The sequence below is a fragment of the Anser anser genome, assembly GCF_964211835.1.
Source record: "Anser anser genome assembly, chromosome: 3".
Lineage (NCBI taxonomy): Eukaryota > Metazoa > Chordata > Aves > Anseriformes > Anatidae > Anser > Anser anser.
This window is the reverse complement of record NC_139722.1, coordinates 102300355-102325401: the sequence shown is the minus strand read 5'-3', so window position 1 is coordinate 102325401 and position 25047 is coordinate 102300355. Positions and strand designations below refer to the sequence as shown.

The window sequence follows — 25047 nt, the reverse complement described above, 5'->3', positions numbered from 1 at the left end:
CAACATATTAAGACCTCACAGATGCCAGATAAACCTTTCCCTACTGCCCCGCATCCTAATTCACAAGGATTCTTTAATTCTTGGCAGAGCTCCACCAGGGTCTAAAGTTATGTTTCTGTGGCTGCTGAAAGCATCCAGGGAGTCACTGAAGTGGCCTTGGTTACAGCAATGATGGTATAAATAGAAGTGGCTGGAGCCTCTCTCCCTGTTCTCATCCAGTTCTATTACCATGGTACTTCAAAATCAGTGAAGTTGTGCAACAATCCCTTTCATCCTTTCTGCTCTAATTAGGCAATTCTACATGTCTGTCTTGATAGGTGCGGCTTACTGAAGCACTTAATCAGTTTCTGGAGGGGCATCATAGTGCCAATCCAAATGCTTATTTAAACAGAGCTGTAGTGCCAAAACCAGCATATTCTGCAGCAGCATGGAAACAACAGAATCTGTGAGACACAGATTGCCTCGCACACTTTTTTTTTTTTTATCAGCCTTCAACGTGAAGGAGCACTTGTCCTGTATTCATCCTGTGCAAGCTTAACAGACGTTAGTCTAGAGACTAAAGCACAGGAAGCATTTTATATTATTGCGCTTTCCTGGCAAATAAAACAATTACAGCAGTTCCAGTACAAGCCCTTCCTGAAACTGTGCTAACGAGGCTCTGAGTCTTAAAAACTGCATTTAAATCAAATGATTCATTTGCAAACCCATCACATACAGCACACACGTGGTAGGTGTGGGTCATTTCATTGGAATTAGAAAGCAAATGTCTCTATACATGAGAGGTCACCAGTTGTTGTAAGTTAAAATCTTTCCCAATGTTAGGCATAATTAAAATACTCTAACAATGGTTTCAGTAATTTAAACATTGCAGTATTGTTGTAATATTTTTCTAGGCTTCAAGAGTTCACAATTGTTTGGTCCAATCAAATCTGGGAACACTGGAGAAGTTATCACCCATCAAGGTAATTACTTTCAAGTTGAAATAATTACTCCATCAATGTTAATGGTCTTTCAACTTCAATAAAGCACTCACCTGCCGATAATCACAGCTAACCTCTTGCTCTCATGCAATTCCCTCTCTATTTAGCGGGTTATATTACAGCCGTTAGAGTGGTCACTTGTCCTGAACAGCTGCTGAATTTCACTTTGATCGGCTGTGAACCATAAAAAAATTAGTCATCTGTGTATGATTTCCCCCTAACCCAGAAGCCCTTGCATAGCTAAGGATCTGATCTTTTGGCTGTAGGAGGGCACTGCTGGAGCAGCCATCTTGTTTCTAGTTGGGGATACTTTCCACTCACTAACAGCAGCACAGGAGCCTAATTAACTTTTGCCCTCCACTGCCATTTACAGCTTTCATTCTTTGCTAAGTAGCACATATTCGGAATTTATGGCTTGTGCAGGGATTCCTCCATTTACTCTCCTCTTGTTTTCTTACAGTGCAGTCCAATTCCCAGGTATCTGAAACAGGAATGTATAAAAAAGTTTTACCGGTCTCTCTCTTCAGCATATTTTTCTAGTGCCTATGGTCTACATTCCCTCTTCTATAAGGAAGTTTTCATGTACAGTCCTGCATATTGCACTTCTGAATAATGCCATGTACAAGGAAGTTAATAACCACATAGTATGTCACATCCAGTGTTGCCAAATGCTTATTGGTCTACTAGAGGATACAGAAATGAAAGATCACACACAGAAGTATTAAGTATTTCTGAATGTGATGAATAGAATTGAGCTAACTCTGGATGCAACATTGCAGAGATCTGTAAAATCCTGCATAAGGGCCTTGTGTATATGGCAGTATTGGCCACTTACGATTATTTCCAATATAATATATGTTATATAGAGCTTTACAGTAAGCGGTCATTATTTTGTTAATTTTTTATTCTGGTTAAATATTTAATATACAAATTATTGTTTGGTTATTAAAGCAAAATCATGCAAGCCAAAGCCTTATTCTCCTACCAAGGCCTCTATTATTATTGCTATTCTGCAATATGTCTACAGATTTGCCTACCAGAGATGAAGCATCTGCCAAGAGAAGCTTGGCCAGTGTAGTTATATACCATCTCCCCAAATAATGTAAGGTAAGCCAACATATGTTCTCAACTGTTAGCATAGCTGCATCCAAACCAAGGGCTTTGCTGGTGCAGTGATATCAGCTAAGAGACATATTAATTTTTTACACCCTAAGCTGACTTAGGTATGCCAAAAAAGCCTGGTAGGATAAATTTGGCACGAGGGCTTCATATTGCAAAACACACTGTGAGTAGACTAGTGCTTCCAGGTAGGCAGAGATGTAAGATTTTCAAGGAATAAGGCCTGTAATGCACACACCTCTCTCTTGCATCCTGTAACAAGCACACTGTACTCTTCATCACACACTGCTGAGGCAGGCTTGACACACAAAAGCCTTAATTCTACATAACAACAGGGGGCACTGCTGAACCCAGGCAGGGTTTTTCTGTACAACCCTTACCTCTGGGTGCTTTTTGCTTACTCTTCTCCTTCTCCAAGCGTTCAAACAGCTCCACATTCTTACATTTTTACTCATCTTCTTGGCTTGTTTGAATTCTCCTGCTCATGGTAAGCAACCAAATACTTGATACAATTGTCATGGGAGAGACAGCATTACCTATCTACTATATATCTACCAAGGAAAAGTCCAAACATTTTAACCTCACAGCAACATTTGACATACAACAGTTAAACAGCTCTGATGCTTTGCTGCCATTTGCTGGTACTGGCTTTACAATGAAATCAGCTGTGGGTGCTACATTGACAAACTTAAGTCCTATGCTCAGAAGAGGGAAATGTCTGCTTTGACAATCTAGTCATTTTTTGCAGGGTTCTGTAAACGAGAATTTACTGTCAATCCATTCCCCTGTAAACACATCTGGCTTACATTAGTGTTGTCAACAAGGCACTAAATATCATTTTCTCTCTAGAGGGTTAAAATGTATCAGGAAGACACTGTGGAAGCAGCTTGCACTACTGTAACCAGTCTTGACTTGACTTCGTTCTGCAAATAAACCAGAATGTCAGTTTAACTTGCGGTCACAGACCATCCGTCACTACACTCCTGGCCAAGCAAGCTAGGGAGATGGGTGACACCACTCTTTAACTGCAAACCATCAAAATGGCTCATGTGTACATCATCTGCTGCTTACGCTGCAGGGAGATCTTCCTTTGTATGAGTGGCAGCAGCTTTTACTCTCAGAACGGAGTTCTCATTTTTATCTCCATAGGCAGTGCAAAATTTCAAGGGATCAGTGAGTACCTTATGGTACTGGACAGCCATAACTTCGACACATTAATTCAAATACAGATTAATGCACCTTCAATGGATAGTGAAAAGCTACATTTTGGGAAGGTAGACTGGGTAAGTCTGTCAAACAGTTTGAAAACCCAGAAGATGCTTCTCATTTGGCTTTTGAAATGGATGGAAAAGAAGCTGCCACATTAGAACAGTCTGCAGTGGCAGTTGCAAGCCCTTAATTTGAATCCTGCAGTGCCACCAGGATTGTATTTATACTTTGGATTTTGGGCAAGCATTATGTCCTGTGTCAGGCAACTGGGCTGCAACCAACGAGAGCAAGGGTGGGATCGGCTACCGTGATTCTAGCACTGCTTTTTCTCTGGAATAATCTAATGGGATAAGAATGGAGTCTAACAGATTAAATAAAGGACCGAACTCATTGCTCACTTAATACTTTAAGTCTTGCTTGTAACATGCAAGCTTGTGTGAGAGAATGACTAATGGCGTATCCCACGAGGGAGCTCCAATAGAGATGCTTTAAGAGATTAAATGATTTAGCTTAGTACCCCTGAAAGCTATATTTTAAAGGGGCAGAAGTTTAATCATTGGAATGCTAGTTCCTTCAATAAAATTACATTTTAATTAAAGTGTCTCATTCACAAAGCTACAGTTAAGGGTATATCAGCAATTTCACGATAAAACTCTATTTTAAAGGGGCTATAACTTTGAAAGTTGCTGTCCAGGTTTTCTCTTGTTAGGATAATTGACCTGACCTCCAAAAGATATCTTTGATAACAGAACTCCTTGCACTCTATGTCAATAACTTTGATTCAAAGCTTTAGCTGTTCCGTTAGATTCAGAACAGAAGAGGGAGGATTCAGATCTCAGCTCCTTGGTATAAATTGGCAACAACTCTATTGAGTTAGTATAGTTGCAACAGCTTAAAGTGAGTGCAACTGATGGAAGGGCTGTGCAGAAAGATGTCTCCCCAAATGGTAATATAATGTTTAAAAATAAAAGAGCATAGCAAAAACTAATAATCAATAAACAGTCATGACAAAGAAGAGTATGAAAAACATGCAAGTCAGCTTCACGGCAGCACTAGTAGAACAGACATACATACGCTGCCAGAATGACATTTTGATTCAGGATAGCGTTTGGGGAAAATAAAGGATTTTGGAGTCAGGAAAATACTAATTCAGTAAATAATAGCTTGTTAATTTAAAAGGCCTTTAACTGATGCTGTTAAAGAAACACAATGTGGCAACATTATTTAAAAGGCCATTTTGGTAGGTTTTATTACCCACAACACAACCATCTTGGACATTTTCTGTTGTTGTTGGCATGCTTAGAAGGCACTGCAATGCATGACTAGCCAGGTCAATTCTGATGCTCAGCAACACACTGCATGCTGCTGAAGCAGAGTATAAGTAGAAGCCCTGTCATTTAAAATTTTAGGTGTTCCACCACAGTTATGGCTGTGCTTTTTTCTCTCTCTCTCTCTTTTTTTTTTTTTTTCTTAAACAAAGGAGCAAAATACAACCATCCTACTGAAATTCAATACCTTTAGAATTCCAATCTACTTTAAAAGCTAGCATACCATATAACGGAAATACAATTTCAGGCTTTCAGAAGCCAAAAGTACATATTTCTATCATTCAGTTCAGAACCTGTGTTTTTGTTTGTTTGTTTGTTTTTTGTTGTTATTATTTTTTTTTCCAGATGAACATATTATAAACTTAATCCATTTAGGTATCCAAGAAGCTAGACACTAAACTGTTTTGGAACTGTATGACCACAAAAGTACATAAGATTCCTGAGTTGGAAACTTCTCCCACATTTCCATGTCAAGATTTGTCTAAGGAAGTTACGTCAAGGTTACTACTGGGTATTCCAGAGAATGTTCTTTAGGATCCTACATGAATGACAAACAGAACACTATTTAATATTCTTAATTGGTTAGTTAGGAATTTAGAGGAGTTCCAGAATTATCCAATGTTAACATGGCCTATGTATTTCATTTAGACAAAATTCTAGGTTTATGGAGTTGAGGTGGCACTGCTGTGGAAACCCAACCTTATTACAACCACCTGAAACACCTTCTAAAAACTGTTTTCGGGAGGATGCCAAATACAGTAGCTATCCTCATATACCGCACTGCAGTTCTATTCCCTCTCTATATGCTGTCTTTCTGTAGAAGGGCTAGGATGTAATATATAGATGGGACGAGTAGTGGTAACTGCACTAACTACAACCACTTCTGTCACCGATTTGCATCATGTTAGTCAGTTCACGGAACCACCTGCCCTGTCTATCCATCCACATACTGAATAGGAATGTTATATTTATGGATGGTCATGTTTGTAAAGTCCGTTGAAGGGAAAGGTATCTTAACAGTGCAAAGTAATGTTTTATTGTATGTAAGCGTAATCAAAGTAAAAGTAGATCTGCTTATATTACTAACGAATTATGAGGGGAATCTTTACAAAAGTGTATTCATGCAAATGCTTTGCATTTATAAACTATTTAATTACTAATGAATTCATTCAATTTATGATTCCAACTGAATTACAAAACTAACATTAGATACAAGCAGAGCAGATTTTACTCTTCTTTGTGCAGATTTCGTGAAACTATTTTGACAATCAGACAAAGTATTCTCAGAGCAAGGCAGACAAAGTTAAATACACGCATTCCTCAAGACATGACCTATTTATGTTTTTGAGCAATTGACCTGCATCTACCAAGGAATATATATTAATGTGAAATGTTTCAGTCTTCACTGGGCTAAATCCAAAATTTAAACCAAAAACCTACTACCAATTGGGAAAACCCACTTTCTAAATCCGTGTTAAATGAGATTTTAAAAATACCACAAAGATCAAAGCAGCATAAAAACAACCAAAACCTGGTTTTGTTGTATAGTTCTTACCATCACAGTTAGTGCAGTAACAGCCGGGATGCTCAATGTTGGATCGCTGTGCTTTTCTTGATAAACTACTCGATACAGAGATATAACACCATTGGGAGAAACAGGCTGGGTCCAGTTCAAACGCACTGAGTATGGACTTGTTGCTTGTGCCCCAGGGGCTCCCATGCCCCACGGGGAAGTCTCCAGAGTTTGGGTTGAGGCCCACAGGCTGTCCACTGACCCCACAGCATTTTGAGCTCTAACACGATACTCATAGAGAGTAAAAGGCTGTAGAGCATCGGATGCATCAACAAATTCCAAAGCTCCTTCAGTCCAAATGAACAAAAGCAACTCTTCTTGACTGCCCACAGGACGTCTGAAATGAAATCAAAAAAAATCAGTCACATGGTAACGGATCCTGGAGATCTAAGTTCAGCTTGCAACTCACAAAAGTACAGAACATATTCCTATACATTACACACTCATGAGGTACTACCTATATGTCTTTGTGCCTTAAATGTATTTCTGTGAACCTGTGTCAGTTGCTTGAGTAGTGAAGAAGAGACTTTCAGGCAATTATTTAATCGTTATTCATCTAGGAGAATACGATAAAACACTGCAAACAGGTGTGCTGTCACACTCCATAGTATCAGATTTGCAATATAATACCACATTGTTCTTTCAGGATAGAACACATCAGCTATGAGAATTTCAAAATTTAGAACATGAAATTTGAAATCCATTTTTAGTTGTTAAAATAATGACTTGAATTGCAATATGGCTGCAAGTTTTCAACATTTCTGAAAATCAAGCTATTTATGGAGATATTCATCTGAGGATCCCTCATTTACAGAAAATTAGCACAAATGTAAAAGAAAAACGTTACCTAGTGAACAAGGGATAAATATTCTAACATGGCCTCAAAACCAAAGCTGCCCACTTTTTTATTCTAGTCTGTTCACAATAAGCATCCCATTTGTTCTTGCAAATGGAATAAGTAATCCCTTGTGCATAAACTCAGCAGAATTTGCAGCTATACCAGAAAAACTCATTAAAATATCACAAGGAGTGCTTTTTATAATAAACTGTATTTTTTCCAGTGGTGTTTTTGTTTCAAAAATACAAACTTACACAAAAATACAAACTTAGATATATAAAGACAATTCATTGTATAGGCTTTTCGCACATATAGATTTTTATTTTAATATTTATACTTTATGTATATACATGTATGTATACATACACACACACATACACGTATAGCATCCATTCCTACTACATGTCTGCTAGTTTAGGACCTGGAGCTATTCTGAGTATCAGAGGAGATTACAGATGAGTCTCACCCCCTTTCTAATGTGGCCCCTTCTAATATATAATTTACAACAGATGTAAAAAGGAAAGCACTCATCTTCAAAAGAGTTATCAAATCAATTCTTTCACTTGGCATAAAAATGTTTGTGTGAAATTAAGTTGGTTACATTTAAACACTGTGATAAATCTCGGTGACGGTTGTGCTTTATTGCACATGAATTTAAGTATTTTCCCTACTCTTCACAAGAACCTTGGCATTTGCAGAAAGTAAAAGCACTTTCACCCTCCTTGCCAACAACAAAAAACAAATTACATTATCTGCCACTTTTATTGCAAGTAGGGCAAATTCACAGAAGTAAAATTAGTTTGTCTGACTACCAGGTGTCATCATCACTACACACACAGAGAAGCTGAAGAACATTTTTTTGGCAAGAGAAAATCTGCATATTGCAGAATTTTGTTTTTTTTTATTTTGTTAGATCAATCCCAGCATTACTTGAAAAATACAAAAATGCAATGTATTTTTTTTTTAAATAGACAATCTTAGCTTTGTAATAAAACACACTCAGGTACTTAAATGCAAACATAAAGAATATAAAGAATGCATGTGTGTACAAAGCTGTTTATTCATCTTTTGTCTGTATACATATATAAGGCATGTATGAGCACATTATTTTCTTACATGAAATGAAAGAACTTTAGCCAAACTCTGAGATAAGCAGGCTATATGGGCACTGTGTAGTTTAAATTGTTAACACATTTTTGAAAACACAAGTGTTTTGAGGTAAAATGTCTCTAGAGTAGTAAACCAGGCAAATTATAAGATATGTTGATACTGAGGACTGGTTGGCAGAACTGGGTGAATAATGGCAGGTAGAACTGGAAGGAAACATTCCCGACCAATTCTCTCTTGCAACAAAATGAAATAGATGTCTGGAAGTGTGGGCATACAAAATCTCCTTTTGATCCTCAAATTCCATCAGATATTTTTAGTACAAGCCCTCTGCAGAACTATTGCTTGGATCTTGTTCAATGACTTAGCGCAAGACACACAATTCCAAAAGATGAATCACTACTATGCCTTTTTCATGCACCTAAATACATAGTCTTCTCCCTATGTGCTCAAAAACATGCCTAAAGATCTCTGCTGATAAGTGAATAGAGAATATATTACAGCACAATAAAGTTTCATGTAATATCTGTCTTGTCTGGCCAAGCACTATGACCCTTAAATGAACACATACATTTATGTTTTATAAATTCTACAAATTCTGTGATAAACAGTTTTTTCACACTGGAAGATCAAATATGCTACCAACAGTAAGCTCATCCACAAGCAAAGCTTTACAATGTAGTCTGGCTAAGTATTTAGATCTTATTACTGCTGAATATTTAATGAATGAAACTTATGGTTAGGTAAATGGTTCCATCTGTGATGCTGAAAAACAGAATATCTTCATGTATGAATAAACTTTGAACAGAAGTGGTTGAACAGTCTGTAATCATTTCAATCGTCTTAAGATTTAAGATTCAACTGCTCATTTAACTGGAAGTGTTTCTTATGTACAATGAGCTGCAAAGGAGAATAACATTTCCAAGAGCTAGAAGCTGCCTCTTAATCTGCATAGTCTGATTTGCTGCTTACATTCATTTTGAAGATGCTCAGATACAGTTATTTTTATAAGGGCAAATTCTCCCTGCCCCGCTGCCAATTGGAGCCAGATGATATAAAGAGAACATAATGTTCTTTGTGACAGATGACTATAGAGCTGTATGCAGAGGACTGCAACACTAACTGAAACTCTCACCACTCAGTTTCCTTATGTGGAGGAAGACTCAGTGAATCCCTGAGGTCTTGGAGGTCAACTTCTCCATGTGTTTATCTTTCAGCATGAATACAAAAGTACTGGTTTTTGTGGTGCCTGCTATTCCTGGGGTAAAACATTCTCTAATGATTTTGTGGGGAAAAAATGCAGCAGCATCAGCAATGTACCACCTTCACCTTCACCCTCTCCCCCAGCTTCATATCCAACTAAACAAAGCAAGCTTCACTTGCCTTTTGGTTACAACCCCAATCTATACACACATCTATACTATGTGATTTGTATATTTTTCTCTTTTTCCTTTTTTTTTTTTTCTCCCTATTTACAAGCATTGATATAAAAAAATGTACCAAAGGAAATTGAGACTACTGCATAAAAGATGCTAGTTTAGATTAGGTATTACATCAATTACAGGTATAAATAAAATCCTTCATGAGTTCTTATACCCATTGACATATCCATCCATAAGGATTTTTATATTAAACCATCTACTAATATGTATGCCTTGGAAGCTGTCTTTGGTGTAGCTCATGGTAATGGTATAAGGGTAAGCAATTAAGTCATCATAAAGAATCAATCTAGAAGCCTCTGCACTGCAAGTCAGAACAGTTAACAGCCATGGAGACATCTCCTGTGTCTTAAATTGCCTGTTGATTTTTTTCTGCTACATTTTCACCATCAGGATTGCTCAGCTAATGAGAGCTGCATTACAATCTCACACACTTGTACTAAATAACATAATCTTGCTGAGCATGATGTAGACACTGGCAAAAATTCAGACTCCCTTAAGCCAGATATGAACCCAAATCCTTATAATTTTACAGGAAATATTAAGAGTCATCTTGTGCATCTTATACAGTGCATACTGATCGTCAATAGAGAACAGTTCCATTAGCTGATGTGACGTATATCTTATTAAAATACAGCAAGAAATAAATCATCTATTTCCATAATATTATTTTTTCTGGGGTAGCAATTTCTCTGTTTGTCACAAGGATGTTATGTAATGATGAATGGGAAGAGAAGTAGATTAGGTGATTGTCTCATGAACCACATCTTTTCTCATTCACAATTTCTTCTAAGTTGTGGTTCTTGCTGCAAAAGTTTAAAAGCCTCAGATCTGTGTTTAATACTGTTATATGAATCAAAAATAAAATGTCACCATCTCTTTTATCACAAACTAACATTTTAATTTCTAGTTTCTGACAAAATGTCTGCGAACTTGTCAGTGTTTTTATTAATTCGAGTAGCAAGAATGAGTCTTGACATTTTAATGCAAGGATCTGCACCCACACTAGCTCCCCAAACATTCTAGGTTTTGAGTCAAATGAATTTATTTTTGCAGTGATGCAGTAAGGAAAAGGCACATGATGAAGAAGAAATTACATGCCATAACCTCCCATGGAAATACTGCAGTTTTGCTGCTACAACAATGTAAGGCTATGTGTGGCTACAAAATGAAAAAGAACTATGTGCTTACATCCCATTTCTGATTTTTTTTTCAGCTATCTGAGAAAGATTTGATATTGTTGTTGTCTAAGCACATTTAAACTTCAGCTGAAATAACTGCCAAGTGATTCATGCCTATGTAGGTGAATATAACGATTGTATCTGGAGCCCCAGTGCGCCATTTTCATTTCACTTTAAATAAAAAACAAAATGTATCTATGTCAGTCAGTGCCCTTCTGCTGTACTCAGAGGTATCAAACAGGCTACAATTATGATTGTGAAGTGATTGTGTCACATTGGAGGAAGGTTTATTGCTTTTGAGTCTGCTAGGCAGTAACACATTCTGTTTCATATTACTCTTTATATCATTGTTTGGCTGTGACTAGAATAATCAAATGCCATCAAATGCTGTCAAATTCAATTTACAGTATTTTTCATTGAAGCAGGCTTTCTGCATTATATTTCCTGTTTTCCTATTCTATGGCTGCCATGGAATAGCAGCAGTAATCATCAGCTTTATTTACAAAACCAACAGAGTGAAGACATGTCCTAGGCTATAACGTACACTTTATTTCTCTTTATAAAGGGGAGGAACTTGGTATTTTTTGATGAGACAATTAAAAAAGAGCAAAGAAAAGGGTATTTCAAAAGAGTAGGAATTTTTAGAGACTACTGTGCTTAACGCGAAAGTGAATTTATATTAATTATCACTGCTGATTCAAAATGTAATTTGTTTCCCTGTCTTCTCAGTCAGAGCTCTAATATAATAAAATGTCCCAAATTCTGTGTGGGAGGCCAGGTTCAGCCCAGCATGCGTTTGCTACACATGTTTATAGTTGGAAAAAAAAACAGGAAATTTAGAGTTTAAATCCCTTTCTAACACGTGGCTTGAGTTTTATGTCCTCTGACTTTCTGAAGCTATTCAGGAAGCTTCATATACCCTTCAGCAAGCTTTTAAAGAATCAATGGGCACAGTAGATGTCAGTGCTCTGCTACTTTGATACTTCCCTAAACACAAATATCTATATAGAAAAATCTTCACACAGAGTTTATGAAGCCCCTCAAAGGGAGTGAGGATGTGTCAGTCAACCACCTAGACAGGGCAGCTGAGTTCAAACACCAAGGAACATAAATAGCTATAATTTAACTGGAAGATTTCATAGAATGAAACTGTACTATAATCACACTCCAGATTACTTACTCATAGACAGGAACATAATTCCTCTTAGAAAATTGTTTTGGGTTAGGAACTCAGAAACCGCGTTAGGGTTTGAAAATCTCAACAATAGTGAATTACTCATGCTTCCTTTCCAAATTTCTCAATTGCCTATCAGAGAGGATTGAAGAAGGTACCTAGTGGTCTATGTAAACACCCACAATGAGCATTTATCTTTCAATTATTGCCCGTTTCTTTGATTTTTTAAAAAATGTATTTTCACCTGCTTTTTGTTATTGTAGAATATGATTCTTGTCTCAGCTCTCATTCTCAACTTGTCCATCCATACATCAGCATCTTGCCTTAGCATTTGAAAGGCAAGAAACAAGACAAACTTTACCATATACTTCTACATTTTTTCACCTCCTAATATATCAACGAATAAAGAAATTAACAGTTCAATATGGCTACAGAATCTGAGGTGATAAAGCATTTACCGGTGAATAAAGTAGTTAGTAATGATGCCATTTGGTTTCTTAGGTGGTGCCCATTTCACTTCTATGAGTGCAGATCCCATTGCTTTAACAATAGGTGGGCTCAATCCGCTAGGAGGTGCTTCAGCAGTTCTTGAATATGTGCGACCACCCACTCCACACCCACCTACAAAAAGAGGTTTGCTTAGAGATAAGTGTTTCTTCCTCGACAAAAAAAAAAAAAGTAATTTTAAAAATTGAAAGCACAAGAAAAAAATGGAAATGAAAGAAAATAATAACAAGAAAATAATGGAAAGCACAAGAAAATAATGGAAATATTCCAAATGGAATATACAAAGGCTACATTTACTGGATGAAAACAATAAATCACCAAAGAAAGTAAAAACCAAGAGAACGCTTCATGATCTGTAATAAAACAAAACACAAAATATATTAAAATATTCACTGGTTACGGAACCTTTTCCATGACAAATTATTTAAATGTCCTTTCAAGCTGTCTGTCTAATCACAACTGTTACACTGTCCTCACAAAACTCTTGGGGATCTCATAATGGTATTTACAACGTGCAAGAATGTCCGTAGGCCAATAAGTTAAATATCAGTACAAAAGGCTTAAAATAATAAAAAAAATGGAGAAATTTGAGAAGGAGCCAATTTGGATTTCACTGACATGCTAGGATGACAGTGACAGAATTGGCTTTTTTCATCCATTAGCATAAACTTTTCTTTGAGATGGAGTTCAGGACTGAGCATTTCTAAAGTAAGCTACCAGAAATAACAGATAGTACAGTGAAAGCTGATGAATGTCAAGTCAAGAAGCTCCCAATGAAATGGTGCCTCATTTCATTATTACTCATTTAAATAAATGCAACTCCATCAGTGACTTTGTTATGACTTTCACCAGTCCAGGTCAGAACAGAATTGGTTTAAAGGTATCAGTTTAGAAAGATTTCAGTAGGATTTTGAGAATTTCTACTAAGTTTAAGGAATTTTGTCATCTTTGGGCTCTTCTCTAGTGTCTTTGTGATTACTACTTCTTCCAGATGAACAGCTACAGAACCCATTTTTTTCTGTATGCATATTTTCAATAATTGTTAAGCTATTGCGAATAGCTTTTAATAAAAAGGTACATATTACCTAAAATACATTTTCAAAATCTCCATTTAAAATATTCATGATGTAACATGGAAAAATATTTAATGCTTCAGTCAATGCTAGGCTTTCTTTTCACTAGGTAAACATTTCACTCTGATGGAGAAATATTATTTTATCTGTTTTCATGAGTTGTATCTATCTGGCAAATCTACATTTTTTTTCCAGTCATAGAGGTGAGCCTTTCAAAAAAACTCTTACCATTCTGGCATGCTTGCAGTCTTATCTCATACAGGGTATAGGGATCTAGGCCATCCACAAAAGCAAAATCTGCCTGACCTGCTGGCTTCACTAGCAGAGTGGGGCTGCTTGCATTTAGTAAGATGTTGTATTCCAAAGGCGTACTGACAGCAAATACCCCTGTTGTGAAACAGAGAAAAACCAGTGATTATCTGAAATACTAACACCAGTGCACAACAACTTCAAGGAGACATTCATCATATGCAATTTTACATGTAAGCCCCTCTGGAGGTTTTGTCTACTGCCTCTTTTGGAAACTAAAACCATTTAAATATAAACTGGAAAAGATCCACCTGCAGATTTTAACTGGAAGATGGACATTACAGTTCATAGTTAAAAATCAAAATTCAATTCAGTCAATGCAAGTGTTGCAATTGCTACTTCTGGGAAGAGGAGTGACCTTATAATTGGGAATCAGACAGCTTTTATTTCCTTATTTTGAAGAGCTAACAGCTACTAAGCACCACTTTTGGAGTGTCGAGTCATATGATCAAAGTGAATTGCCTCCATTTAGCAAATTATCCCTTGTTAGCCCAGCAGCAGTACCTGAGTGTAGGTGCTTAGCCTACTCTACTAGAAAAGTACAGTACACTAACCAACAAACGTATCATTTCATCTGATATAAAACAAACTATTAGTTTTTAGTTTTTGTTGAAGAGAAATGAAACTGATTTTTCCTGTCTCGTTAAAATTCAAACATTTTTTCCACTCTATTCATCTTCCTATGCTGTCAATTCTTTGTTTTCCAGTTCTGTTGAGAAGCTGAAAAATTTAATATTTCAAGAGAACAAACTAAGCCATACACCATCACTTCAGAACAACTGGCAGAAGTTCCTGGATCTTCTCATGTTTCTTTCTGCATAGCTTCTCAATGTTTTCTTGTTTGTTTGTTTTTGTTTGTTTGGCTGGTTGTTGTTGTTTTCAAAGGGTGTGCAGAGAAGAGCTACATTAGGCTGCAGCTCTTTGTATCTCTGTATCCTTGGATTCCAGACCCATCAATATTCAAAGTCAAAAAGCCTCCAGCTACTATCTAAATGAGACTCTTTTCCTTACTGGTGTCTTTGGGTGAAAGAAGAATCCAGGGTACATGAACAAAATATAATAGCAGTTATTTTCCAGTAATTAGGACATGGGCTGTGGGCTTTTTATTGTCTCTCTACTACTGTTCTACACAGACAGAAGCAGTTTCATAAAACCAAGAGAATAACCAATGAAGAGTTTGTCAGTTAAGTGTATTTCCTTCATTCTGCAGTCACTTAAGGCATAGCCTTAAGTAAAAACAAAGTACAAAAAGAAGTAGACAAGGTACCTTTCTGAAATGAGTCAAGATGCATCTGATTAGCAAGAGCAAATTGTTCTTTCAACGCAGTACCTACTTTGGATGTCACAGAGATGTCTTTGTGATTGCACCAAGAACCAGATGCCTTTAAGCAGTTCTGAGACTCGTCCAGATCTTGAGAAACTTTGTTTGTTAATTTGGAAAACAAGTCTCTTCTTTCTTGTAATCGTGGCTTTGGTGCTTTTCTGATAAAGTATATAGGTTGATACTATCACCCTGAAGCTAATAATGCAATTTTTTCCACTGTTATGAATATGCACATTAAAAAAAATACAAGAAATTGGAGAGATTTCAAATTTCTTTATGATACTATAAACAACAGATGTACTTTGGAAGATCAGAAAAATCTCTGAAATACCGAGTTTTTACAATTCTCAGAAGAAAAGTGGGACATAAAGATCCCAAAGAAATACGAATATGCTGCCTCACTAGGTGCTAGACAAAGGAAATGCTGTTATACTAAAAAACTGAAAAAATAGCCCTGAACTGGAGGCATGGCTTCAAGCTTATTCAACAGCTCAGTTTACATGAAGAAGATGCTGACATTAACCACTGACAGAGGTAAAGGGAGAAGGAGACAGAAAGTAGAAAAATACCAATTTTTTTTTCTCAGTGTAAAGTTTCAAAGAAAAATAATTAAGAACAGAATAACAGAAATACAGCTTTTTAAGTTGTGCACAAAGGAAAGCTGAGAGGTGATCTTGAAGTATAGTAGATGGCTTCTGCAAGAAAGAAAATTATTTTTTGCTAAGGTAAGGTAAGGTAGCCTTCATCTCCAGTCCTTATGACAGACCAGGTATTTCAGCAAGAAATGTTCACTAACGTATGAAGTGACACATAATTCATATAATTCATTTTTGTGCATCTGATAAGTGCATTTATTCTAGGCAAAATCACCAGAAACCTTAAAAATTCAGAATACCTGAGTTCCCAAGCAAGATTAAGTACAAGCAAGGACAGCTGAATCCAGATGTCAATATGAAGCAAAGGATACCTGCGTCAACATAACTCTTACCTATGTCCGACATTCAGTCCGTATCTCAGCAGAAATACTAAAACAAAAATCTATAATCTTAATCTCCTCCTCCTAAAGGCTGCAAATGTTTAATGAATGATACCAATAATAAATACGTTCAGCAGAAAAAATATTCTGAGAAAGTGAACAGGAAGCTGTAAATAAAACTACATGAAATATTCTAATATTTTTCCACAATTTGATTAAATTAATTGAATGCTAAGATCAAAGGATCACTTTATAATCCATAAAAATGAAGAAATCCACCCATGGAACACAGAAACATGTCAAAAAAACTTTTTATGTTCCAGAATAGCCTTTAGCATCTGCAGCCAGTCTGAAACGACTACCTTGTGTGCTCTGATGACTGAAGGAAACGAAATGGGCATATTTGTTCAAGTCAGCTGGGAAACCACACGACTTGGTTAGTTCCAGAGTTCATAAATTTATGTCAGAATAAAAGGAACCGTAAAAGCACAAGAGAACCAATTTACCCTAAGTGCAAATGGCAGTTTTGTTATTTGGTGTCAAAGTTACCATGAGCACAATGACAACCTGCCATAACACATTTTCATGTTCACTAAAGAACAAGGATTTAGTTGGTTAATATTCCCAGCAATACTCTTTTTCATAATTTACAACAACTAGATGCTGATAGGTTATTTAACATTTATGAAGTTAAGATGTAATCAGAAAATCCCTGATTATCTTTACAAATAAAAAAGTTAAATTATTCCACTTTTTTTTCTCTGTGACTTCATTTCACAGCAGGTGCACACTCTGCAATGGGACAAGTCAATCAAACTAAACCTTTTTTTCTTTTTTTTTGTGGGCATAGTTGGATAATGTTCAATGGACAATTCTGTGCAAAAACTCTGCAAATTTGGTTTGACTGCTCTGTGCACTTCAAAACTAGTGGAGCTCATAAAATTGAATCTGAAGCACAAGTTGCCTAGATTTGGGGAAAAAAGCCACTGCCTGTTTTACAGACTGGTCAACAAAAATCTCTCTGAAGTCAATTGATGAAAAACTGTTTAATATGATGTGAAACTCCATCACAATTAAAGCAAAATAGCTGAATTGTTTCAGTTAAAGTCAACAAATATTAAAAATAAGAATGATAACTCTATTTTTTTTTAAAACAGGAGAATAAAGTCTAAAGTAATATTTTATTATTTAATCTCAGACAATAAAAATATGTATTTGGCTTTCTGATATTAAGTATGAAAAATAAACTTTATGTATCCAGGTATCTCATTCTGGTTGTAAGAAGTGTTCCCAACAAGACTTTGAAGACAGTAGCAGATGGAGATGCTGATTACTTTCAAGATGCAGAACTTCGAAAAATTTGGCCTACAATGATGTGGTGTGAACACTAATTTATATTAGAAAACTGAAAGGAGGAAATGTAACATTGCCTTAGCAGAAGTCAGCACAATTTGTCAGACCACCTTCTGAAATAAACACGAAACCAGGTTAGCTGGGGAAGCTAAGAGACAAAGATAAGGGACAAATGTTATTCAAATACCAAGTTTGATCAAAATAGAAATCCAGACATGTTACACAGCCTTTACTCTAAGTGCTAAAGGAAACCAGAGATGGATGAAGTTGATTGTTAAAACATGATGATAGAAGGCATTTTTATTAACATATGAAGGAAATAATGTAGAAGCAGAGGACAGAATCTTATTTCTTTTGAGCATGTTCTGTTTTCTTGTTATTGCCAGCAACTGAGCATATGCAGGAGAATCAGGCCTCCAGTGAGGACCAATGGGGTTGTCAATGAGTTGAAATGCAGGACAGCTACCTGCCTACCTATCAATAACATTTATGGATATGCCTTGGGAGAATTATTTTTTTTCCCATTCAGCTTTTCTGCTTCTATCCGTGGCACTAATAGTTCCACAATAATTGTAACGTATCCTTCAGTAACGTATCAGTGAAATGTACCATACCTTTGAGGTCTGTTCACTGAGGCAATGCAACACAAGATAATGGGATGCCCATTTCAGAAAATAAAGTCCTATTTTCCGTAGTGAGTGAGGTGTGTCAAATATTTTTTTCTGAATCCATCACTTTAGCCACTACTTGGCTACCTTGCTATTTAGTTAAGTCAGGAGTTGTGAAATGACACATATCTGTAAAGTTATAAGATTTAGATACATCACAGATTTTTGAAACATTATAATGAAAGCAATCAAAAAGGACGGTCTTCATAATACAATGCCATTAATTAATACTGAGGGTGAATATTTGATCTAAATTTATTACAGCAGATAAGTAGATAGAATGTCAAAGCATCCCTGATATCCAGAGACAGGAAGACGTTATGACCAACCACCCTCTCATCAAAACTTGGCCAATATAAAGCACTTTTTCATGAAGACTGTATCAATTAAAACAACCCTCTTGTCGAGGAGTGAATGACAATCTGTATAATAAAAGCTGCATTCTGTGTTTTAAATGGAAATATGTATTATTTCAATATACCATGTTGGATTCACATACAGAAAAAAATGAGAAAAGGTTACTACATCACACAGTGACATGTGAATTCCAGCAAGCTGGCGATATATGTGGCCTCAGAGGTCTGCATGCACAGGACCTGTTAATGGGCTGTATCTCATACCAGAACACCAGAACCTCCAAAATAAACCTCCACCTGCATGCCCCAAAGTCTTCCTATTGTGAAAAAAACACCAAGAGCGCAAAGGTCCCAGAAAGAACATGAAGCAGGATTATGAACAGTCAGGAACTAATTTCTAGCTTCCACACACAGTGTTTATTTTAGTATCATGAAGTAACATTTCTCTGCTCTTAATATTCCCCATCCCTCTAAGAAAGATCAGCTAGTGGCCCTGGGGCTCTGTGATAAAAACAACAGCATTTTTTTCCTTTCCTGCCTATCCTATCAGGGGCACTGCATAAAGAATCCCTTATTCACACTTAAAGTTTGAAAGCTTAAAATAACAGACAACACAACACGGTGAGAGAGAAAAGGACTGAATCTCCAAATTTCCACAAAAGATAAGCTTTCAGGATGCATCCCAGTACCTGGAAAGAAAGATGTACTTTCCCGTGACTGAAGAGAGCAATTCCTACAGCTGTGTGAATATATCAACCCCTCATCCTCTACAGTAGACTCATAACATCCAACTTCTTCTTCAACCCTCTGATGTTGTGGTTTCAGGAATATAGAAACCTTTGTACACACTATCTTCATTGCAATATTACCAAATGTACTACACAAAGCCCGACTCTCCTTGCACATTTGTAACCTGCTATGAGTAACAGGAATTTGAGCAGCCGGAAAAGAAAAGGTCCAGAACAAGAAGGACAATGTTTTCTGGGAAATGCCCCACTCAACACAAGCCTATGCTTTTCTTCCAGTATATTCCTATGTTTTAAATCTATTTATAATGTTGCTGAATATTTTGTATCTTAAATTATATTTATTATCAAAACTATAATACAGCATGAGTCACTTTCCAATAAAACCAATTGTAGATTATATGCCATTCGAATTCACCTGCCTTCTGCTGGGTTCTAAATCCTTCCAGGCAGCAGGGAGAAAAGTTCAATTTAAGATTTTAATCTTTTTCATATATTATATCATTTCTATAATGGATTTTGTGCTTCTGAAAACTAAAAGATTGACAGCTCGGGGTATTATAGATTTATTAATCATTGCTTAAATGGGTAGGGTGAACACTGCTAAGCACTACCACAATACTTGCGATCCAGCACTGAAGGCAAAACACCTTTACTAGGTCACTTTATTTTTAATGCCAATTGATGCTACTGTGACTGCTCTGCAAAGTACAAACATCTTAAATAATTAGGAAGAGGTGACATCAAAACTTCCTTGAATTCACTGATAAAACATATATTGTTGCTATTGCAATATGCAAACATCTGAAGTGTCCAAAAACCTGACCTCACTATAACTGAAAAAAACTAATGTCTAGAAACTGGCAAACACCTTGTTGGAGATGAACTACACAAGACAGAAAATGTTTCATTTACATTGCTCTCATTGTCCCACAATAACTATACCATATCATTTTTATCGTATCAGCAAACCACACCAGTCACTTAAGCTGTGATCTCCGTTAACAAAATGGAACACAGTTTCTAACATAAAAAAGATGCTGTTATTCAAATATTCCTGCTTAGCCTACCTCTGTAGCAGGCCAAGACAATCTGGTAATGTTCAGGAGCAAAGGACCAAGAGCTGAAAAATTTCTGGGCCTTTCCTGACCTACAATACTGCAAGGTAATACGTCCACATAACACTAAGGTGCTGTGGTGAATAAAACTTATTCCATCAGGTCAAAGCTAGCATGGGATCTCTGTACTATACTCTTAAACCTTTTTTTAAACGAGTTCTAAATTGATTTGTTCAGGACAACTGGACATTTTAGTTGCCAGCATAGTTATCAAGACATCAACAGCACAAAAGTTTGACAGGTCTCCCTCTCCGTAACTCAGGTTGGTCGGAACAGAAAGGAAAACTCATTTTCAGTGTAATTGTTTTTTTCCCCTTACTACTTGTGCTCAGTAATAGTTTACAAGATCAAATTAATACACGGATTTTTGATTAGCTAATCCTCACAATACCCGTGTCAAGTATATAGGTCAACATTATTAAAATAATGTCTCCGAGAAACGGCAGCTTTAGATACTAGTTATTTAAATCACACCAACACTAAAACCAAATACAAAGAATAAAAAATGAGAATGATTCAGCTGCTTGCCTTAATATACTATTTTTTCTATCCTTTCATTTTGCTACAAAGTACTACATAGAAATATGTTTTTACCTGGTGTGTCCCAAGCTAAAAATATAGAATATGCATCAATTACTGTGACATTATATGGGACATGAATTTTCTCTGGTGTTCCTACTGGTGTTTGTATAACGTATTTATCACTACTGTTGCTGCCGCCCCAGGTGCTGGCTTCCAGCTGGTAAACATATCTGCGCAAACACAAAAAGATCAGTAGACACTATGGTTAGAAGCTTTAAGCATATCGGTAATAGAACATTCCCATTTTCACCAATTTAAAGTGAACAGACTACAAATACTGCATTAGTGAGCACTTTCACCTTTAAGATTTCTTGACATGAGAAAAGTGATTCTTTACCAGAACAATAATTTTTACACTAAAATTTACATTAGCTTACATAAGAAATATTAACCAAAAAATTCCCAAACAAATTCCAGAATGGCCTAATTAAAGTATTAGTAGCTGATGCTTTCATGTCAGTATGTTCAATAGGCACAAAAATATAATAAAAGACATTCGGTGCTGTTTAACGTTTAAAGACTTCATTTTTTCTAAGTATATTCCATAAGAAATAAAAAAACCGATCAAGAACAACCATCAAGCAAAGGGGAATATAAAAAGCTTCCCCCTCTTTCAGTCAGTCAGAAGGACACTCCCCCCCCCCCCAAAAAAAAAAAAAAGAGAGAGAGAAGTCAGTTGATTAAGGCTCTCCACCATTGATAGCTTCCTAAAAGTGCACCTTACCAGTTTTCCAATAATTAAGTAATACAATAAGAGATTTTTCTTTTGTTAAAAGAGTAATTTACATTTTTGTACGTTTCACAAACACTTATTTTGAACACATTTCACATATCACCAAACTGCTTTAACATGCCTTACCTACTGTTAGGCTGCAGGTTAACATCTGTGAAATTCAGGTCTCTGCTACCACCCAAGAATATCTGTTCTCCATCACGAAATAATTGATACTGAGTAATGAGTCCATTAGGTTTCTTTGGTTCAGTCCAGTAGATTTCCACTTCTGTTGAGCTGACTATGATATGATGAGGTTTTGGCCATACCCCTATTAACATCACAAAGACACTATTTTAATTTTATGACAAACAATGAAAGGTGTTGCACAGTTTGTGCTGTTGCTTTCAGCAATGTAACAAAAGCATAAAACATAGCGAGAGAGGATAAGAGAATTTAACAACACATTCTGAATTTAACCCTCATTAAATGTAACTAACTAGATAAGGTACGTAATAATGGAGAACAAAGCCAAAGGCTACAGCCTTTCTATGCCTAGCTGTCTCTGCATATTTATTTGTGATTTGAAAAATAGACATCTGCTAAATCTAACCTTGTTAACTTAAAGATGAATGTGGAAAAATTGTCACAAAAACAAAGCAGAAGTACAGTGCCAGGCAGTCAGTATAAAGAGCATGTTGAGATCCAAATGCTCTTAGAAAAGAGATGGATTCTCTTGTGTAAATTTATCCATGATAGCTTGATTGATGATTGTGGAGTTTTGCACCTCGTTAAACTATTACAAAATACAAGCCCTTATGACTATGTCTTTACAGGTCTCCAAGAATGCCTTTTCTCCTTACCGTGAGGAGCAGATTGCAAAGTTTGACCTGAAAGTGGCTGGCTGGAAGCACACCCAGCAGATGTACATGCAGTAAGTATGAAGCTGTAGTTAGTATATGGCTGCAGACCTAGAAAGAGCAAACAGAGGTTAGACGAAGGCATTCCCAAAATTCTGTCACTACAAGGAAGTACTGGATTTAAAGGTAAATTTAACTTTTAATATTTTGGGCAAACATAAAATTTTAGTCATTCTTCTTTTACATCTGAATAACATTGTAATAGTGAATTCTTGCTAACTTAGAAATAAATCTACTAGTTAAAATACTTGACAAAATTCAGACTGAATATGCAACTATGTTGCAATGGATCTATGGAAGCCCCTCATATAGACATATCTCAATTAGCTTCAAATCAGTTAACTTAGATACCACTTGTAGCATAGTAACTACAGTCCAGACCTCAACCCATATGAACCTTCTGAGAATTTACTCAGTCTCTTAAGCTGTTTTTTTTTGAAACTACATTTCTGGCTGCACAAAATGGTTAAGACATTGCTGGAAAGTACCTAAACATTCTTGACAAAGACATATTCTCCATAATCACTCAGAGGGTGTTGAGGCACTGGCACAGGTTGCCCAGAGAAGCTGTGGATGCCCCATCCCTGGAGGTGTTCCAAGACCAGGCTGGACGAGGCCCTGGGCAACTGGATCTAGACGGTGGGGTCCATGCCCATGGCAGACGGGATGGAAATAGATGGTCTTTAAGGTCCCATCGAACCCAAGCTGTTCTATAAATCTATGATAATTGGTGATGGCCAAAGAAATTCAAAGCTTTCCAACAGATAATAACTTGAAAATGTAATTCCTTAGAGCTTTGGAAGTGAACAGCTGAAAACCCTGAAATGTTTTGAACATTTAATACAAATATATTTGCAACAATGAGAAAAGAGAACAATAAACCCTTACTTGAACATGAATTTTCCAACCAAACTGCAAACAAGTCCGAAGACGTACTCTGTTCTTGCCCCTTTTCCAACTTCTATTTGTTCAATTTTGTCCCTATTTTTTCCTATTATTTTTTACGAGATTTTGCTATAACTGCTATACAACAGTCAGAAAAAGGGATGATAACCAGGTTCCAAGATACTAATTTTAGTTACCTGTACATTTTTTAAAACTATTTTTTCACCCCAAACCTTCTATGCTTGGCATCCTTGAATGAGACTAAAAGAGAATATCTTGCTTTGAACGTTCCTTGGAAATTTTCAAACATCTATTTGCTTTGTGTCAATGACTTCAGTTTTGACATCAAGTTGCCCACTGGTTAAGAATTGGATTTTAGGACTGCTCATACAAAATGTACCCAAATTTGGCTAAGATACTAAGCTTTAGAAAAGCCATTTGTGCATACCCATTAAATGGTGCTTGCAGTTTTAACAGATCTAAAGATTCAGACCTCCGTGTGAGCCTGGCTTGAACACCTCAGAGCTCAGCTTTAACTGCTGACCAGACTGTGGAGGCCCAGGTTACTACATTAGCCTTGGCTGAGGGCACAAGCTGGTCAGAAAATGGGTTTGTGCTATCCCTGTGGCCTCCCTCATTGTGTTTTGCATTCCCACGGACCTTGGGTTTTCTAGGCCTGCCTATAGGTGCCTAACGTCTGCTGAGACAAAAGGATATTTAGCTGCAGACAGGCTTAGAATTAGGCGCATCTACAATGAGATTCCCTGAAGGATTAACCCTACTAAACAGTGCAGAAACTGCAGTACCAGTTTTATTTACAGGAATCTTTTTTTTTTTTTTTTTTTTTTGGTCTGCCTGGAAGAGATGTATCTTGTGCACCAAGTGAGGCAGCAGTCCTACCTACAAATTACTGTTCTATTGTCACACAGACCGTTTCAAGATGCTTATGTGAAAGAGGCTGAATTAGGACTAGACAGGTCAATTCATACATATTATGCAGGTCAATTTGTAATTGCTTGGCTTAGTGACCATACTTTTGATGTAGCTTATGCCTAATTGTAATTACTTCAAGAACAATGCAGTTCTGTGACAAAGTTTGGGAAATATCTCTGTTTATAAACAAATCCTTGCTTACAGTCAGTATGCAGACATTTTAATTAAAACCTATTAGAAAAAAAATAGAAATAAGAAGCAACGATTATGTAGAAAGGTAGAGTAATGAATGGAAGACATGCAGGCTGCTTACAAACTACACAAGACATGAAGGAGAGAAAATAAAGAGATGACTCAGAGGGACAGCCCTGACTGTGACCTAATCATGAACTGGAAAAGAAGAAAAATCATCTGAACACTGGGTATAAAAGTAAGAAGAGAGGAAATGACACTTGCAGACTAGAGAGAGGCAAAGGCATGGAGGGAAGCCAAGTATTTAACATTTCAGGATAGAAAAGATTACTGTGGCAACAAATTACTTGAATTCCCCTAAAGGGAGTCATGTTCACTTTTAAAGGAAACATGCATAATAAAGCAATACTCATTTACAACTACACTTTAAAGAGAAAAATGGGCA

The 25047-nt window shown here is 36.5% G+C and overlaps 1 protein-coding gene across 1 annotated transcript in view; it reads right to left on the bottom strand.

Moving 5' to 3' along the window:
- USH2A (usherin) overlaps positions 1–25047 on the bottom strand; it is a 416419-nt gene that overhangs the window by 47867 nt on the left and 343505 nt on the right. The window contains exons 56-61 of the mRNA XM_083828188.1: positions 22536–22643; positions 21820–22003; positions 20973–21130; positions 13757–13915; positions 12407–12569; positions 6192–6546 (exon numbers count right to left, since the gene is read on the bottom strand). Coding sequence (XP_083684314.1) covers positions 6192–6546; positions 12407–12569; positions 13757–13915; positions 20973–21130; positions 21820–22003; positions 22536–22643 — 1127 coding nt within the window. The remainder of the gene's footprint in view (positions 1–6191; positions 6547–12406; positions 12570–13756; positions 13916–20972; positions 21131–21819; positions 22004–22535; positions 22644–25047) is intronic.